Source organism: Motacilla alba, chromosome 2, assembly GCF_015832195.1.
Source record: "Motacilla alba alba isolate MOTALB_02 chromosome 2, Motacilla_alba_V1.0_pri, whole genome shotgun sequence".
Taxonomy (NCBI): domain Eukaryota; kingdom Metazoa; phylum Chordata; class Aves; order Passeriformes; family Motacillidae; genus Motacilla; species Motacilla alba.
In genome coordinates this window covers 117,898,256-117,918,600 of record NC_052017.1, presented here as the reverse complement: position 1 = coordinate 117,918,600, position 20,345 = coordinate 117,898,256, and the positions used below count along the sequence as shown (strand labels likewise).

The window sequence follows — 20,345 nt, the reverse complement described above, 5'->3', positions numbered from 1 at the left end:
AGAGTGAAATCAGTGCAGCGGTGCGCAGGGTGCCAAGAATACTGAGTGCAAACAGATTCTGTGGGCAGTGATGGTGGAGGCTTCTAATTAGCCTCCACTGAGTGGTGCCGAGCTTTTCACTTGGTTGAGCTGACTGAATTCGCACACAAGAGTAAAAGCCTGTTCTCTGACATTAGGAAAATAACCCCACTGCATCCTCCACTTTGCCTCTCCCTCATGTTTAATGAAATTCTACGAAACATGAAGGGGTCAGTTTCCTGACCAAACACACAGAAAACTCTGTTCTTGCACCCCATCTGTTTGTTAAAAGCAAATGTACTGTGCTTTACTGACTTGGCCATAAAATAGTGAAGATAAGCATTTCATTTGTGCTAAGTGCTTAAATACATGCAGAATGATGTTAACACCTGGTGTGCTGAACAAAATCAGCATTATCATGCTTTGTCAATATTATAAAGTTATTAAAATATAGAACTTTGAAAATCACTGTTAGCCTTAAAAACTTTAAATGCTACAACCACGAGATCAAATGAGTGGGATTTTTATAAATTAAATCAACAAAGCACTATCTAGGTACCCCTCACTAACAGAGGGCACATGCATACCTCTGAAAGGCACCAGTTTATATTTTAAGTATTGTTAACACCTGAAGCACTGTGCTTTCTGCTAACACATTGTTGTGTTTCCCCTGCAATATCTTAAAATTCACCAGACCTCTCCTTCACCTGTTTCAAAAATCAATTACCTCCTCCAGGTCCTCAAAGCCTACTCCTCTTTACCCCACCAATGTTGCTGGCTACTTTTTCATACCACCGATCCTGCTCAACTGAATGGTGGAGCAGCCTTTTACATCCTGTTTTCTTGCACTATGGCAGGCCAACCTAAGTTAGAAAGAACTAGCTAGAGGTTCAGACATGTCACTAAGAGACATTAAATTTACCCCTCATGCTATTTCCCTAACCAAATCCAGGACACCCATAGAAAGCCTCCAGCATTCATAAGTACACACTCAAACTTTGTTACCTGTAACTTTTTAAATGCTTGCTCCAAGAAAAGAAAATTCTAGACACTCAAGTCTCCTATTTTGCAATTTTTTTATTGGCAGGGCTAGGAGTTTTTGTAGCATTCCTCAGTGTCCGTCTCTGCTCTCCCCCATCTTTGACTCAGCAATGACTCCAGATGCCAGTTGCCAGAATACCCAGCTCACAGCAAGTGGCACTTCTGACAGGAACAGTATTGATTGAGTTCCAGTTGTTACAAATAATGGAAGGCTGAATGCACCATAAACAACAGGCAAATCTCAGAATAACTCTGGCATTTTGAGAATGCTTATCCAGTATGTGTTATCCAGCACTATTATCAGAATACACAATCTACAATACACATTAAGAGTCTTCTTAGCTAATGTAAATTTGGACATTCAAAGTAAATATTTATTTAAACTAAGACAAAGCACTTCCATTATGACACTAGAGTTCCAGGATAATGTTAACTTCTTTTTGCTTTTTTGAGCATATACAGTAGCTCCAGTAAAAGCCTTTACAAACACAAACATTAAGTAGGCTTCTGGAAACAAGTTTTGTTCATGGTCACATAATGATTCATTTTTTGGTTACCAAAGAGAGGTGACAAAAGCTGTCTTCTTTTATTCATACTGGAAGCAGGCAGAAAAGACAGTAAAGCAGGCAGAAAAGAAAGTAAAAATAAATTAATATGAATAAAGGAATTCTTCACAGCATAAGGAACAGTTTTCAATGGAAATCTAAAGCAGAAAATTTATAGATAAATCCGATGGAAATCTTCTGAAGTAACAGAAAATCAGGAAAGAATGCCAGAAGGCCTGCATGGATGAACAAGTATCCCTTAAACACAAAGAGGTACCTTAAAAAAGGGTGGAAGCAGGGAAAGGTAGCCCAAGAAGAATACAGAGAAATTATCCAAACAGCCAGGGAGATGCGTAGGAAAGTTAAAGTAGTGGCAGAAGTAAATCTGGCCAAGGACATCGAGGGTAACAAAACAAGCTTCCTTAGGTACATCAGCAACAGATGACAAGGGAAAATGTGGGTCCACTCAGGAAGGATACTGGTAACCTGGTTACCAGGACATGGAGAAGGCTGAGGCACCCCATGCCATTTTTTACCTCTGTCTTCACCAGCAAGTATCCCAGCCACATTACCCAAGCTGCAAAAGGTGGAAACAGGAACTGTAAGAGTGAAGAACTACTCGCTGTAGGAGACTGGGTTTGAGAAGACCTAACAAAGACACTGGAACAGGTTGCCCAGGGAGGCCGTGGACTCCACCCGTTGAAGGCAAGCTAAATGGGGCTTTGAGCAACCTGATCAAGTGGAAGGTTGCCTGCCCATGGCAGGGAGGTTGGAGGTAGATGATTTTTAATATTCCTTCCAATCCAAACCATTCTGTGATAACATCAATAAAGAAACAAGAGACAAATTTATTAGTCAGCTCTTAGGAACAAACCCTCAACCACTTTCTCATATATGTATTGCACAGCCATAATTATATTACTGTTCATATTTAGCACAGCTTTATTTGCCTCTAAAACAAACCTGAAAATAAAATTGGTATTAGAATGTCAGCAGCAGCCCACTCCCTACCTCATCCTAAAATCTAAGGAAAGTTCGTTTTCCCAAAATTTCCATTTAAGTGGACATACAGAAGTCTGTTGTGTAAAATTTTGCTTACAGAAAATCTCAAACAATCTAAATGTATTTTCATTCTTCATTTATCAAAGTACTTATCACTGAAGACATTCTCTCTCATTAGGGAAAATCCAAAGACTTTTTAATTAAAAAATCAAACCCTCTGTTGGGCAGTAGCAGCAGTATCTAATTCACCAAGGCCAGACAGCAAAGTCCTGAGTACTAGTTATTAAAAGAGCAGTAAGAAAGGTATGAAGCCAAAGTGCAGGCAACAAAGTGCCTTGCCTAAGTCCGGTCCCCACGTGAGTAGGGGGTGGGTAGCAGGGTGCTGGCAGTTTTTACTGAAGTGTTTTCACTCTGCACCAGAAGCAATGGAGATCTGAGGAGAATCTGAAATGCAACCAGCAGTCTGGTTCCTCAGGTCTTTGTCTTAGCCGGGGCACAAAATCAGGCTACCTCATAATTAATGTTAACCGTATCCACATCTTAGGTCTGCTCATGACTCATCATGGCTTTAAATCCATGTAATATCTGGTGCATGCATGTAAATCGGAATTGAAGATACACTAGGAACAGAGGGCTAGATACATCAGTATGTGACAATCTGCTGAAGTAGAAACTAATTTATAAAGTGATGGGACAAGTCTTTACATAGAAAGGTAATATTTGATAGCACCTGATGTAGCCACTTTTCCTAAATGTGAGAATTTGTGAAAACAGTAGTCCCTTAAAATATTGGGGTTTATTGTAGCAGCAGAAGCTTTCAAAAGGCCAAAAATATTATTTTAAGATGCTTCATTTTCTCTTAAAACCTTAGAAGTGGAATTTGGTTGCATGTGGAAAATCTGTAGTTCATGTACATTTTTCATTAACCAGAAAAAAAACTCTCAAATCTTTCACTGTGCAAGACTTCATACTACAATAAGGATATTTAATATGCTAATATTTGTTTCCCATCTGTAGTGCCAATAGTGCACTGCCCTACTGACAATGAATGTTGCACCTATCTCAAGTCCAGTTATCTATCAATAACCATTCACCATCTCCTGCAAGACAAAACCAAGTAAATAAATATGCAGAAATGGAAGAGTAAAGGCAACAAGAATTGCAACAACAATTGCTGTGATATACTGGTAAATTCCTTTTGGAAGTCTGTGGCATAACTGTAGTAAATGCTTTATCTGTTACCACTACTCAGAATATGAGAAACATTTACTCTTATTAAAAAGTAGTTTTAAGGGTTTTTTAATTTTAATTTTTAATAAAAAGTGAAATTAAAAGTTTTAGAAAGAAATTGGGAAGTCAAAGCATTGTATTATCCCAGAGCTGTTGGGTGGCTGGAAAACAACAGGAAAAGGACTGGAACAGCCATTACAGCCTTTACTGCCATGGTACATTAAGAAAGACAACAGCATACAAAGAGCAAACATTTGAGACACAAAATAACATTTTGCCAAAGCCCTGTTTTACATCTAACAGTTCTCGCAGTCAAAAGCCAAATTGCACTTGGCAAGTAAATACGGGGAATTTTTCATTACAAAGATATGCAATATGCAAATGCATAATGGTTGTCGTGGTGGTCATATTTTAATATTTTATCTTTTCTTACTGTAATAAGAATACCTCTTTTGGTCCAAACACCAAGCTTTTTTATTAGCAAAATCTACAAGTGCAAAAATTGTTACTTTCTGTGCTGGATGCTGTAATTAATCCAGTGTATTTCCAGTACACATTTCTCACAAGATGCCCAAATAAACTTCAATTGGTCCTTCACTTTTTATCCTTCATGATACAGCAACTGCCAGCATCACTTGCTCACAAATACTGTATAGTAATCTACATAAAATCTGTTTAAATATCAGGACAACTGAGTATTTTATGTAATACAGCATTGATAACCATTTTAAAGTGGCATTTGTATACCAAATAAATTTGACAGAGAAACAAGAGTATCTTTGTCAACCAATTCACCTGAAAATTTTGAGTAAGACTCAAAAAAGTGTGTGAAAGAATCAAAAATTTCTCAGTAAAGAAGTACCCTGCAAATTAATTTGGAAAACCTATGTTTTCCTGGATTGTATGTGTTGAAAAGTGCATTACTAAATCAAATTTAAGAACTTAATGAGATTGAGTTTTAACTAGTCAACTTAATTACTTAAAAATCTATAGTAAAACAAATGATAAACTACTGTAACTATCAAGTCCAATTTTACTTTCTAAAAAAAATTTTTTTAACTTGGAAGAAGTTGGTCTACTGAATGAAATTATGAAGTAATTCTACCAGTAGTACAGCTCCTGTTCAAATTTATCTTCATGTATTCCAATTAAAATAATCTTTAATCATGGCTGATGGTCACCTCCCAAAACTCATGGGAATGTTCTGTAACGCAAGTATGTGAAATTTAAAGACAAGCAATCTCTTTGGAACTTACAGGTTGAATATTGACTAAAAAGATTTTCACAGTATTTTTGGAGGGCCAGTCAGAGTCTTCATCTTTCCCTACCGATGGAAAACCACAGCTTATATTGTAGCAGTATCAATGTAATTTATCCTCACCTTCACATGAAAATTTCATCAGAGTGTTTGCCGAGACACAGATTCACCAGCCTTCCCCAATTCTGTCCCGGCACAGCAGACTAAAAGCACAGCCAGTTTCCTTTTTGCCGTTCAAATCTTTACTATTACGAAAAGCTTCCAAGTCTACTAAATTTGTATTCTGCTCTGCTTTCCATTTGAGGATATCAGTCAGGCCCAAGCTTTATTTCATCACCTATCTAAAACGATTCTAAACACAGCATAATATATCTGAATGTTCATAAAGAGGCAACTTGAAGCATTCCCTGCTGTCAATTTGCTATTTCTAAGTGCAAATACTGAGATGCAATTGAGACGGCTAGAACGGATGGTAAATTGCCTTAACATATTTAGGAGTGAAGCACCGTGTTTCAAGAGAGATGACAGCATCTCCATTCAGTAATGACAATCAGTTCTCTGAGCAGCCACAGTGGGAATGAAGATCTTCCTTGGTAAGGGTCGAAGACCACTTCAATATCTGCAGAAAACAGGAAACTTTCCTTCCCATTGTTTCTGTCTGGTCTGCCTATTGTAACAGTTCAGTACAACTAAACATGGGAAAAAGTCCCTTTATTTCCTGTGAGGACAACCTTGTAGCATATGGGAAGAAATTAACACACTCATACAGAATATAACTGCCAACTTCCAGGCATTATTCTTAATAAACAGGATCTCATGCAGTGTCAAAGAGATAAATGAAGCCTTAAGTAAATGAAAAGTTATTGCTATCAGCTCTTCACTCTTCTGCCCCTGCCCACATAAAGAATCCTTCCAGGCATATTAGAAGATATTTAAATATGGTCCACAACCAATTCATTTTGTAATTTCCATTCATTATTTTCAGTATTATTATTATTATTATTATTATTAATGGTGTTTATGTGTTGTTCTGTGTAACTGAACTACAGAACCAACATCTTAATAGAAAATGAAGCTTTCCACTTAGAGAAAACAACAAACAACAGATACAATCCTTGTACTTAGTATGTCTCTGCTGTAACTCTAAGCCACAGAAATATCTCAGCTCTGCCAAAAATATTTCCGACATTATGGAAGCAATCTACAACTTTGCACTTTTGAAATGTTCAATTAGTCACACCCTTCTGAAAACCTGGATGTTTCATTTACTGATAAAAGATATTAACTAAAGACAGCTCACATGCTGCTCTCGCCAATATAAAATTCTCAATTATCTCTTGATAATTATTGAAATTTCAACCAAATTCAAAGATAATGGTATTTTCACACCTCAAGCTGACTGTATTTGAAGATGTCTAAGAAACACTGAACTTGTACCGTTCCACACTCACAACAAACATCCAATAACATAGTTAAGTTCTGGGACCATGAGCAGCCTCTAATTTGACACTGCAAAAGCCAGTGATGCCTGCCTTATTAACACACATAGCACAGCATGAGGAAATCTCATCACATACTTGCCATGTTTCAAAGTGTTTCTGTGCAAGTTTTCATTTTTATAACTAATTTTAGTAACCCTTTCCTCTTCCTTTTCAAACTTGCTAGTGTATTTTTCCTTTATATTTTCTCCTTCCTATTTCCAGAGCACAGAAATGTAATCTCATAACTCTTACTGTTCTTATTTATTCCTGGTTGGCTACTTAATCCTTTACTGAAACCTCTTTCTAGATCTTTTCCCCATTCACACAGCAAAACAGAATTATAAGAAAAAGCAAATGGCAGCTGCAAGTCATACTTCAAGAATCTTGCCCAATCTCTAAAAATATCACTTTTGATATTTAAAGGTAAGTAAAGAGGTAAAAAAAGGGCCTAAGTAAGGTACTAACTACACACTGCAGAAGGATAAACAGAATTCTAACACCTTTCAGTCAAGAAAGATGTTATTATGACAAGTATGAAGTACTGAATTATGACAAAAAAAGTCATAATTCAGTACATCAAACATCTATCACACACATTTGGGGATTTGGACTAAACTGCAAAAGACTTAGAATGAAACTAGGCAGAAGATCAAGGATACTGACACCAGAAGAATTCATCACAAAGGAATCTGAAAGATGATTGAAAGTATGAAAGGGGTTTCACAAAAAAAAATTAGATTTCCAATGAGAAAAATAGTGATGTAAGTGCTCAGCACATTTTTTAGACAGGATATTTAAAATGCATTAGAGGAATTCTTTTATGGGACACATACTCAGAAGTTAGAAATGCCAAAAAATACACAAATACAAAAATAAAGTAATCAAACTCAGAAATCACTCCGTTTGTAATGAGGTACTACACCTCCACTCTTCAGAAAAGACAGCCCCCAGTAATGAAGCACAGACTCCCTAAGTAATGCTACTACTTACTATTACCAAAAAAAACTATTGTGTGTTGCAGTTTAGTAATGGTATTCCCCAGGTTAGTGTTCCCACTGAAACCACACATCACTGACTCACTCAGCCCCTGATCCCCCCTCCCCTTGTGGGCTGGAGAGGAAAATTTGAGGCACAAAAGGTAAAGATCACAGGTTGAGATAAGAACAACTTACTGGAAACAGCAATGAGATAAGAAAATTAACAGTAAAAGCAACATTACTAACGGCAGAGGGCACAAGAAAGAGGCAAATGATTCAGATGGAAACAGGAGTAGCTGACCACTGCCTCCACCAGGCTAACCTGGCCAGATAGGGGATAAAGGGGTCCTTTTTCCCTCTCCCACTGATGATTTGAGATGATACAGAATAATCTCCATGTCCTAGCCATGCCCCTTTCTGTCTGCTGCAAAAATTAACCCCGTCCTGGCCAGAATCAGGGCAGTGGGTTAGTCCTTTTCTTAAATCTGTCACAGCAATTCACAGGTTCCTTCCAGCCCATCTCATTTTAGGTCTTTATCATATCCTGCAAGTTCATTTTTAAGTAGTATTTTATCATTTTGTTCATGAACAAAAACCAACAGACACTAGAAGGAAGGAAGCAGCTCTCATTATAAATGTAGGCCGGCCATTTTTACAAAGGCGTTCTTTGAATCAGGACTTATTTATTGCCTTCCTGCTTCCTATGGCTTCTGCAAAATAGCTCTCCCTCCCAGACAAAAAAAAAAAAAAAAAAGATAAATACAAACTATTCAGCCACAAACATTTTACAAGTGACACAACACTACAGGTGTGTGCCACTTTTTTCCCTCCACCTTGTCAGGCTGTGGTATCTTTTTAATGAAAGTGGTGCTTATGTGCTGCAGAGCTTCAGGTGCTGCCACATCTGTTTAAGTCTCAAATGCCTCTGTGACTCTTAGAGCAATGACCACACTCACACTACACAGTCCGAGGATGTTGTCTCCAAGCGTGCAATTGCATGCTATTTCTTCTACGAATCCAGATACCTTACCCAAAGAATTTAAGGATATGGTGCAACTTAGCACATACTAAGGAAATAAAATGAAGAGGTTTTCCAGCCTTGTTGCACAAATTCATAGCATCCCAGACATCAATCACTCTGTCACAACATATTTGATTTAGACATAAAGAGACTGGGATTGTTAAGTCCACATGTGGGAACACACTCATCCCTCATTCTAGGAATGGCTCCTTTTAAACAGCCTTAGAAAATTAAAAAATTATTTCAGAGGTCAAATTATGAAATACAGTTTTAATGTAAATTCGCCATCATATTAATTGATACTGGTCACTTGCTCTACTTATTATAATAGGCAAAAATATGTTTAGAAAGTAAACATGCCAATACATAGAATGTATTTAAAGTTCAGGCACAAGCATCAGCTGCCACAGACAAATGTCATTTTGAAGTGCGAATTCATATAAAACTTCCCTAGGAAGGTCAAGGATTAGATTATTTGTTCTGCTTCACTCATCAAGGTATTAACATTTTGTCAAGGGGCCTGCACCACACAAAGTACGCTGAAATAAAGAAAGCCACCTTACTACAATGTATTACTGGTTTTTTCCAGTACTCACTTCAGTTCTATCTGTTTCTCCTACACATTCCCTTCATTTTCTTCAGCCTTGAACTTGAGAGCTCATCAGGGATGCCAGATGACTTGGCAGTCAGACTGCCAAAAGCACAAAGGACAATCTGGAGGCCTCACAGGATCTAAAATAAGTGTCAACCAGCTCCTATTTTCTCAGTTCTGTCCCTAAAACAGGATAAACTCTACTGTGAGCAGCCTATGAGACAATCCCAGGAGCAATTAAGCTTGCACAAAATGAAGCTCGCTTTGAACAGTTGTCCTCACAGCTTCTCAGACATTTTAAGTAGACAACCATTCTTTTAGCACCAATTATATATGAAGGGAAAGGGTTGCTTTGCTGTCAGAGTGGTGAACTGGGAATCAAGACATCAGGTTATATTTCTGGTTCTGGCATAAGCTTCCACAGGAAGCCAAAAATCAAGATCTAAGTTTGCCATTTGTAGAATTACACAGGTTTGATTTATTAATGAAAGCAATGCACTGTGACATCTCTGAACAGAAAATAGTACCAAAGTGCCAGATTATCTGTTTCCTGAGCAAAAAAAAATACAGTTAAATTAAAAAACAAAAAAAAAACCAAAAAAACAAACAACAACAACAACAAAAAAAAAAAAAACCCTATGTACCTGAGTTTTCTCTTAAATTTTGAATAATTGCTTGCTGAACAGTACAGCCTGGCAATTTGCACTACAATTTCAGAGTATAAAGGAAATAAAGTAGAGATGCAACCCTGAAAATTCTGTTCTCCTGAAACTGGCTGAAACTTCAAGGCAGTCTGCCTTTTCTTCTGTGATAGCAATAAATTGCAAACTGATGAGTCATGGAGGTTGGAAAGGAGGTCATCTTGCCCAATTGCTTGAACAGAGCAGTGTCAACTAGAACAGGTAGTACAGTCTTGCCTACATGACCTTTAAGCAAAATTTTAAAAAAGCGTCTGAGCAACTTATACCAGTTTTTGACCAGTTTTATTGTAAGCTCTATTTTTTTCCCTTCACACCACATTGGCGTTTCCATCTTCCAATGGCCTCTCCTTCTTCCACTGTGCACCTCTGAGAGGAGTGTGGCTGCATCTTGCCCACATCTATCCATCGGGGAGTTGGAAACAACAATAAAAACTCCACCTAACCTTCTCAAGGCCAAAGAGCCCTTGCTCTCTCAGCCTCTTTGCAGCAAAATGGTCCTGGCCCCTCCTCACCTTGCTGGTCAGCGCCAGACTTGTGTCAGTAGGTATTTCCTACTATTTCCTCAATTAGGGAGCCAAAAATTTGACTCTCAGAAGCCTCTCAGATGTAGAGCCGAGGGTAAAGAGTCACCTCCCTTCACCTACTGGCAACAGCCTTGCTAGAACAGTCCCAGGATGCTGAGTCCTTTCTGCACTGCAAGGGTTCAATGCTGACTCATATTCCAGTTCTTGCCCAGAAGTACTCCCACAGTAACCTCTGTAAAGTAACCTCTGTAAAGCTGCTTTCCAGCCAGGTGAACAGGGGCATTCCATCCCAGGAACAGGACTCCACCACTAAAACACATCACCCAGCACCAGATACAGACACCTCTTGAAAACCTCCAGGAGTGGTGACTCCACTTTGCTATCTCCATTCTTGCATCCCTCCTGAGTAGCCAATCCCACACCAACTCACGTTAACCAAAGACAGCTATAGTCCTGCTCAATCCCAAAGAGAAAACTGAATCAATACACACGTAGTTGAGTCCTAAAGCAAAAAGTTAGACAACATTTATGAAAAAGATTATGCATGAGTACATTATGTGAGTACAAGAAGTTCTTCAAGACACTTGTATAAAAAGGTAAAGTCTTAATTAAAATTCATTATCTTGCTCAAGCCTGTATTTCATTCATGGGTAATCCAATTCCTTTCCAAACAGGGACATATACTTTACTCAGAGATACATGGTTATAGCCTTCTACAGACTAGCAAATCATTCCAACCAGTATCTTAGGTCAACTACAGCCAGCTTGGATTTATTTTGGCCAAAGGACAGTTCCTTTTGGTTTCTAATGTAAAGAACTTTTCAATTTCTCACATGTTGTAATACTGTTACAATGACTTCAAATTTGTCTAATTGACAAAATTGTTCTTCATGCTAACCTTACTAAATAAACACAAACCAACCTTGGGATACCTGGTTTTAAAGCTTGGTATTCATAAAATGGTGACAAAAATTACTACAAAAGGGGGTTTTAAAATATGTCTCCATAAATATTTGAAATCACTGCAAACAGCATACTACTCCACAGCATTGGGCTGCATGAATAACCTAAACCTGGACATTTTGATGGATGGTGCCCTCCAAGTAGCCTCTTCTAAATTAGCAACTCACACTACATATTTGTGAAATACATGTGTCAGGAGAATTAGGACTGAGCTGTAAGGCAGAGCAAAGAAATAACTGGAACACTGCAAATATTATTTATACATACAGATAAATCATGAAGGTGTACAACACTTCTAAGCATATTATAGTCTTCAAAAGATTAAGTCTTAGTCTACAATAAGTCTTAAGAACAGATAAGTTTCCTAAATGCTATGGAACAAAGATTCCTTCCTTTCAGTACTCTAAACTTTTCACTGAACAGCTCAGCAAACCACCTTTCTTCCCAAAGAAGAGTTTTTCACAATACAATCTAAGCGCATCTGAGAGCAGTAAGAGGAAATACATTGAAAAGTATGAAACATGTGTCATTGTCTAGCATAAATCCCTCCAATTCCAAACAGGATAAGATATGTACTCGAAAATTCTTTGGAAAAAACTCTGCTTTTCGCCATTGCCCTCCATTGCATGAATTCTGCACTCACACAAAAAATAATCTTTCTTGCTAATCCACTCCATAAAGCAGAGTGTTCAACCTTGGGGCAGGTGTTACAAAGAAATAAACAGCTTTTAAGCAGTTACCCTTACTCTGATACAGATCACAGGTGGTGCCATGGATACAGACAAGCAAAGTCAAATAAAAATAGAATGCCACACTCACATTTTTTGTTAACACTTAAGCAAGTTAAAAACAGAAATTGGAAGTGAATGGAAAAGATATTGACTTTCTATGGTAATTGTGTTTGCACTTCCTTTTGACTTTTTATGATGAAGTAGCCATAGAATGTTGTTTTTCTTTTCCTGGAGAGAAAGGAAATCACACAACCTTATCAAAAAATGCAGCCAGCTAAAACCCTTCCCTTCCATTCATTTAAATCCCTTTTATAAAATATAAATGCAATTATGAAAAGCACTATGAAGCCACTAATCATCACTGTAATTGAGATATACATACAACATATTTAGTGAGTGGGACTAGATGATCCTTATGGGACCCTTCCAATTTAAGGCATTCTGTGATATACACACACATGCAAGCAAAAACAACACACACAGTCACACTGGTTTTGTATCAAACCACAGCCATAAAAGATCACACATCATCATCATTTATGAGGTGTTCTTTTTTGTGGAAAGCCCAACATCTAACTTTGTTATATAGCATAACTATTTGAGTAGTTTTCATCCAGGACATAAATCCTCTATTGCTAGCCAGGGTTAGTAACACTGAATTTGACTATAAAGGTTACCTGAACTCACAATTACTGTAATCACTTCTCCAAATAATAGTCTGCTCAACAATCAGAGAAATATTTATTGAGCCAAGAGACAGGGAATATTCAGCAGGGGAACACAGAAGCCGAGGAGTCACACAGACACTGAAAAGGCTGCACAATAAACCGTATAAACAATATCTCTTTATACCAATTGAAAAGCAAGGATTCAGCTTCCCTTAACAGGGCACATTTAAAGAAAACTAACCATTTTTTCACTTTAGTGCAAACAGAAGAGAGTACAGTAGGTTGTAGTAAAATCAAACTGATACTTGAGAGTTAACTGGCAGAAACATGTATATTCACTGAGAGACTCTGTAAACCATACTGTAGTCTACATAATAAACTAGCTTTGTTTTTTTTTCCCCAGCTGCTTCAAGATCTAACTAGCCACCCCAGCTGAGGCCGTGGGGAAGGCTTACAGGAGTGCCAACATCTGCTTCTATTCCCATCAACGTCAAATTTGTCAGAACACAAAACTGTGCCAGAGAAACAATCTCTGCCATAGGAAATTAAACTCTACTTCCATGGATATCCCCTGAAGTACCAAGTGTAGCAGATCGATTACATTTCTAATTTCTATTCCAAAATAAAATTTCTTTCCAAAAAATATACATGTACATTTTACATGTGTATATGGATATATGTGCATGCATCCTAAAATTCTTAATGGGCAGGTTTATCTTCAGTGGCCAGTCAATTAGTGTAAATCACAAACATAAAAACTAAGCCTTATATCAAGTAATAAGGTGACAAATTAAGATAGCCACTCTTTAGCAGCTCTTAACCATTAAATACTTTTTAATGTCTCATCAACTTCTACCCACAGTTTTACTGAGCTCTTTACTACTGCTATGTTGAGGATTCAAGTGATCACCCTGATTACACAGTAAATGAAACCCCTCATGAAGACATTCAGCAAATTATAAAAAAAACCCACCCAACTATTTTTTTAAAACTCTCATTAAAAATAATACCCCAGCGTAAAATCACAGACCAATGAATCTTAGAAAAGTTTATGCAGTTGTGCTCTAGTTAGTTATAGAACAGAATAATTAACATTGGAAAAGACCTCCAAGATCATCATGTTCAACCAGTAACCCAGCACTGCCATGTTCTCCACTAAACCATGTCCCCAGGTGCCGCATCCGCATGTTTTTTGAACACCTCCAGGGATGGCAATTCCACCACTTCCCTAGGCAGCCTATTCCAATGCCTGAACACCCATCCAGTGAATCAATTTTTCCTAATACCCAATCCACACCTCCCCTAGCATAGCCTGGGGCCATTTCCTCTTGTCCTGGCACCTGACAGCTGAGGAAAACAGACTGATTCTTACCTCACTACAGCTTCCTTTCAGGTAAAGAGTGATAAAGCTTTCCCTCAGTCTCCTTTTCTCCAGGCTAATTGTGCTTAAAGGGCAACATAGGAAATTTTCCTTATGTTTACACAGATCACAGTAAATATAGACATTTGGTCATTTGCTTTAAAGAATTAAGGGGATAAGGTACATATTGATAATGTCACATTTTTTTTAAAGCATCTTTACCATAAGTACTCAAGGTAATTATTAATTATTCAGTCACACAGTTGGATGACATGGAATGAGTTTAGACAATGCAAATATTCATCAATGATTGCTTTCTGTCCCCTCCAGAAAGTGCATTTTGATAAGAAAGAAAGATTTTCCTCTATTCTTGCAAATAAACCTTCTCTTTCATTGGAAAGCAAAGATTTTGCCACAGGAGAATGGTATGATCACCAGCAAGAACATCCAGAAGCAGAAAAAGTCCAATTACTAATTTAGCCAATAAAGTATCAACTGTTCATAACAGAACCTTAATGTTGTAGCTTAATAAAAATAAAAACCTCCATCCACAGATATAGTTTTAAAAGGTCTTTTGGCGTCTTAGGTAAATTCTTCCATCACTTGTTACTTTTAAGAAATGCTAGAAGGAACAAAAACTCTGGTATTGCACTGACACTCTAAATGTTATATTGAAATATCTGAAGGAAAAGCATAAGCATTTATTCATCATTTCCTGCACATGCCTGCTCCCTCCAACATTGCTGCAACTACTAGATGACTTAAGTTTATCCACCTCACATATGTTTACATATCTCACTGCAATCGGCCCAAAATTGTTATTGCTCTGTATCAGTGAAATCTCAACACTACTGCAGTTTATTACTGGAAGATTCAGGAGATACAAAAGAATAATATTAATACAACCAGACCTTTTCACTCAGATTTGTTTTGTGATGAGTGCAGATGTAAAACAATATACTGAATTTACACAGCATAAAAACAATATACTGAATTTACACAGCATAAAGCCAAAAAAGAAGAGGTGAATGAATTCACATGGGAATGACTACTCAGCAACTTCTATCTAATAAAGTTACAAGTATATCAAATCTTCTGCTTTGCACCTTACAGTGTTACAGACTTTTGACCGAACATAAAAACCAAGCTACTTCTCACTACACTGATAAGTAGAGGATGAGCAATCATAGAGTGGGGGGGGGGGGGGGGGAAAGACTTTAAAACAACCAACCAGAAATCTGTTCTGAGCAATACTCTTTAAGTACAACGTAAACAAAAGAAGCTAAATAAATCTAGCATATAGTAGGTATGTTTCCAGTGTAGGGAAACCAGCAAAGCATTTCCCATGTTGACACAGGCCAGCAAGTCACTTCCTCCTTACAACCTCTTCATCCTCTAGCCATGCACAGGGATTTTTTCATTTATCTAAATGAATACCCTATTTCCTATTAACCACAGTAAAAACTGCAGGTACTCAGAGCAAACTCTCAGGGAGACTATAACTGGCTTCAGCATCTCAGTCATAAAGGAAACATGGTTTCCACCACAATGAGCTCCACTGACGACACTGAGATGACCTGGAAGCCTAACTGTTACCTTTGGCTGGAACATAAACCCCTCACTCAATGATGGGTCTGATGGTTTACGTAAAATCAGTGTCATAGTCTCCATACTTGTCCTAGCCAGTGGCCCTCACAAATCTACCACCACAGCTGATCTCAACAGCAGTCCTAGCAGGTAGACCAAAGGAAAGCTCAGAGGTTGCTTCCTCAAACAAAACTGAGGTACAATTAGAACATGTGGCATTTCTCTGTGAAGGGTTTACATCTCTGAACAGTCACTTGAACCCTGTCCACAATCGTTAATGAATCTGAAAAGTTGATGTAGAACCAAGTATTTAACACCAACCCTTCCCTCTTCTCCACATTATTTATTTAGATCATCTTGATCCAAACTGCAAAAAGACTTATTAATGAATTCAGTGTCTGGATAGAACTTGAAACACTTACAGATTCTGATCCTTGGGAGAATTTGAGCACTTTCTGCTTGAACTAAAATATCTTCTATCTAAAACCTTAGAATTCGAAATTAAAGATATTACAAATTCTTCAAATTTGCTGAAACCCAAGATTCTGGCATACACCAAATTTGGGGGTTAAGGTAAAATATGGAAGAACGTTGCCTTAGAATAGGTTTTTTTTTAAAGTAGGTAAAACCTGACCATTAAATGGAAGCAAGTAAAATAATTGCGCAGCCTCTTTTTCAAACATACATCCTAAACTTTAAAAAAAAAAACAACCCAACACATTGGACCATTTACCATTTTTCATGGTGCTGCTGAGGATAAACATATGGAGAAAATAAGCTACTCTGTAGATCTTATTTCACTCCAATGTCTGTGCTTTTATTCTCCCTGTCACAGCCAACTTAAGAATTTCCTCTTTCATGGTAATAAGCAGAAAGTCCACAATTCTCAAGGCAGCAAAGCAGGAAGTTTGCAGTTGGAAGGATTTCCCCTCTTCAATGGGACAGGAGGAGAGAAATGTATGATGGGGCTACTGTGAATACTTTTGCAATCTGAAGCAGCTGATTTGAACATATTTATCACATCAGAGCCCTAAAGTGATGCTACCAAGATCAGGCACAAACGAAACACTGGCCACATCTGTTCTGCAATAATTTGTCCCTTTGGCTTTTTGAGTGAGAACTCCTGCCTTTCTGACCAGGGTATCACCCGGCATCAATAATCCTACCAACAGCGATAGTCAAATGTAGAAGGAAGCTCAAACTGTTACAAGGCAGCTCAGCAGAACGCGCTACCTTCCCAGCTGACCCTGTACCACAAGACGAGAGTGAATGCCACATGTGGCTTTAATGCCAAGCAGCTGCTGCACACCAGCACCCCCTCTGTCCTGCTCCCTCCCCCCTGCACCGCTGGGTTTCCGAGACTGTCGCAAGTAGTGGAATACCCTACGGCACTCTAAAATGAACACAAGCCTCCTCCTCACTCGTTAGGTTTCGGGGAACCCGAACCCATCACCCCCATCCGCTCCCACGCGCGGAGACGCGAGATCATCAGCGCCAAAGTGCGGCCGGGGGATGGGGGGGCGAGGGCGGGAGGGAGCAACGCACGACCCCTCTTCGGCTATCTCAAAACCTGTTACTCTCCCTCCCTTTTAGGCAAAAGCTGGGGGTAAAAGCCTTCCCCGGGCGGGAGTCCCGCGGCTGGGGCGCTCCCGGAGCCCCGCGCAGCTGCGGCGCGGCCGCGGGCCCCCAGCGCCGCCGCTCACCGACACCAGGAACTCCAGCGTGCCCACGTAGTCCCGCTCCGTCTTCAGCAGCTCGTTGAGGACGCACACGCGTAAGCGAAGCTGCTTCTCCAAGTCCTTCCCGCTCTCCCCCTTGCCTTCCCCCTTGCTTTCTTCTGTCATGGTGCGGCGAGGAGGATCGGTGCTCCCAGCCCGGCGCCTTCCCCCGAGCGCCCCGGCGCTGCGCTGCGGACAAGGACAACAAAAGACCCCGCCAAGTTACACAGCGGGGCCGGGCTCCGGCCGGTCCCCAGCCGCGCTGCGGCCGCAGCCCCCGCTCACCCCGCTCCCGCGGCGGCCCGAGGTCCGGAGGCGACGAGCCGCCCCAGAGCGCGCTCCTTTCCCGTCAGGAAGGGGACACAGCCTGGAGGAAACGAGCGGTCACTGGTTCCCAGCTCGCCCTGCTAGCTGAGAGGTTGGAAAGCCTCCGCAGCAGCAGAGACTTGGACATTAATCAAAAGCTTTGTATCCATGTGACTCCAACCCCTTCCCCCCCTTCGCTAAATCTCAGGAAAAGGGAAAGGAAACAACTTCAGGGAGAATTGCGTGCCAGCAGCTGCCTGTTTCACACACAAGCTGCGATCTCCAGTTTGAGGCTAATTGGAGTCCTCCAACAACAGAGTAAAAGAATTATAAAAATGTCCCAGCGAGCTGGCTGGAGAGGGAATCGGCAGTTGTTTTTGTTTTGATTTTATCACTAGCAAAGAGGCATTTCAACTTCCCCTTCCACACCTTCCCACGAGATGTATATTACAATGCGTATTATAAATCGAGAATATCGCGAGCTGTGATATTCTCCCGAACAAACATACAGATCTAAGCATGTGCTGAGCAGGTACAGAGAAGTTCTTTGAAGATAGTGAGGGGGTTTATGTTGGCTGGTTTGTTTGTTTACTGAAACAAAGTGCTATAAACTCTCCAGGTTACACAGTTCTCCTATGTGGCTATCAGATTTGCATGATACGTTAAAAGGATAAAAAATAATTCAGTAGGTATTCAAACAGCTAGCAAAAAGTATACAGCTACTTTAGGCAAGGGGGACTGATTTCTTGAAGATTGAAATATGTCAGGACACTACCATGTGAATTTTAAGATCACTGATGAAAGCTGAAGTTTTCTCTGGCTAGCTCTTCAGTTTGTGACTGGAAGTACAGGTCTTCAGACTTACATATTCCATATCAGCTATCTTTCTAAACCTGCAACATCCCAAAGGGACAGAATGAAATCAACACCTGAGAGTAAAAGTCTTCTACAGCTGCAGAACAAGTAGAGGCAGTGAGAGGAGTCCTTTAGTAGGTGAGAATAAGCAAAGACATTTGTGTTCTGATAACTAGCCATCATCAGGCTGTCTGCCTCAAACATTTCTTGAGAAACAGAGGATACACTTCCCACAAGACGTTTCCCAAAGAGCAGAGGGGAAAAAAAGCCTACTTCTTTGAATGTGACCTACTTCCTTGCATCCTCCCCTTCCCAAACACAAACAGCTCCTGTGCATAAAGCCAAGGCAAGGAGCAGCAGTTGCTCAGGCAAATTCTGCCATGTGTATCCTGCTCAGTCATTTATGCATGTGCAGATAAGCCTGGAACTTGCCTGCTGACCTCAGCATAGCTCCTTCCTCAATATGGGATTAGTCCATTTCAAAAACAGATACTAATTTTCATGAAAATCAAAACTTCACATTTTTTAGTACCTCATGGCCCTGCTACAGTTGGTTCAAATGAACTGATGGGTTGAAAAGCCAAACACAGCTCACTGAATCGTCTTTCTTTAGAAAACCTGTTCAAAATGGACAATCTGTCTGATGATTAGCTCAAAACTTTTTCACCCTCTTGCTGGGCTTCATCACTGAGACACTGTCCCAAAGTCCTGAGGTTCTGTGTCATCTGCCCTGATCCTATGGAGGAGATTAGGTGTTTCACAATTGCTTTCATTAGCATCAAGAAGGCTTCTTCTAATCACCCACAGAACCCCATGATTAAATTCTCAGGTGACAACCCGAAAAAAAGATCCAAAGCCACTGGAGCAGAACACGCTATTGTTTCACACTCCTAAATGCATGTGGGTGCCCTTCTTCAGGGGCACCCTACCCTCCATCACAGCCTAACACCTCAAACTTGTTAAATTTTCCATCAAAATGCACCCTCTCTTTTAGGAGAGCAGAAATAACATTTCTTCATGTTTTGGTTTCAGACATTCTTCAGTGCTCTCAGCTTCAGCCGTGTGCCATTGGTTGTCACAATCCCCATGCACACACCAAGGTGACAGCTAAAAGAGGCAGGAGCAGCAGCTTAGTCTTTCTTTCCCATCATCTATAGAAGTAAAAATAAAGAATCCCTTCCTTTTACATGTTTGTATCTCACTGCCAGGAGACCTTGGAGCCAAAGTGATTCTTGTCCTAGTTTACACTCCTGCTTCCCTCACACAATGCTCCTTCATTGAAGCAAGCAGCTCCAGCTATCTGGGCCAGCAAAGCATTAGGGACAACACGCAAGAAATTTTTATGACTCATCTAAAGCCACTGAACCCAAAAAAAACCCACAGCAGATGTGCAATGATAGGAAAAGTCACTCTAAGTACCAGACACAATCTATGGAAAACATACGTGCCTACAGGCTCAGCCAATTTTCCTGACAACCTGCTTGAAGTAATAATGACATGGGGCAAATTACACTTTTCCCCTGGTTTCAGGAAAAAGCTAAATTGCTCCAATTGTAGTTTTCACTACACCAAAACTGAGTAAAGAAAGGATGAAATAGAAGAAAGGTAGACTAAAGAGACAAAGGATTAGAAAAATTTAGCCCGAACAAGACATTTTAAGCAACTAAACAGCTGATTTTACACTGTGATGTACCAGGAAACTTAACTAGTAGATAACTTGTTTCTGTATTTTTGACAGGTGCTATGTAAAGCAGGGTCTTGATTATG

General features: G+C 39.6%; 1 protein-coding gene across 1 annotated transcript in view; it reads right to left on the bottom strand.

Annotated features, from left to right (window-relative positions):
• The window catches only part of PREX2 (phosphatidylinositol-3,4,5-trisphosphate dependent Rac exchange factor 2), a 171,693-nt gene extending 153,802 nt beyond the window's left edge, over window positions 1–17,891 (bottom strand). The window contains exons 1-2 of the mRNA XM_038129126.1: window positions 17,703–17,891; window positions 17,403–17,606 (exon numbers count right to left, since the gene is read on the bottom strand). Of these exons, the coding sequence (XP_037985054.1) occupies window positions 17,403–17,543 (141 nt within the window). The 5' untranslated portion in view covers window positions 17,544–17,606; window positions 17,703–17,891. The remainder of the gene's footprint in view (window positions 1–17,402; window positions 17,607–17,702) is intronic.
• Window positions 17,892–20,345: the final 2,454 nt, after the last annotated feature.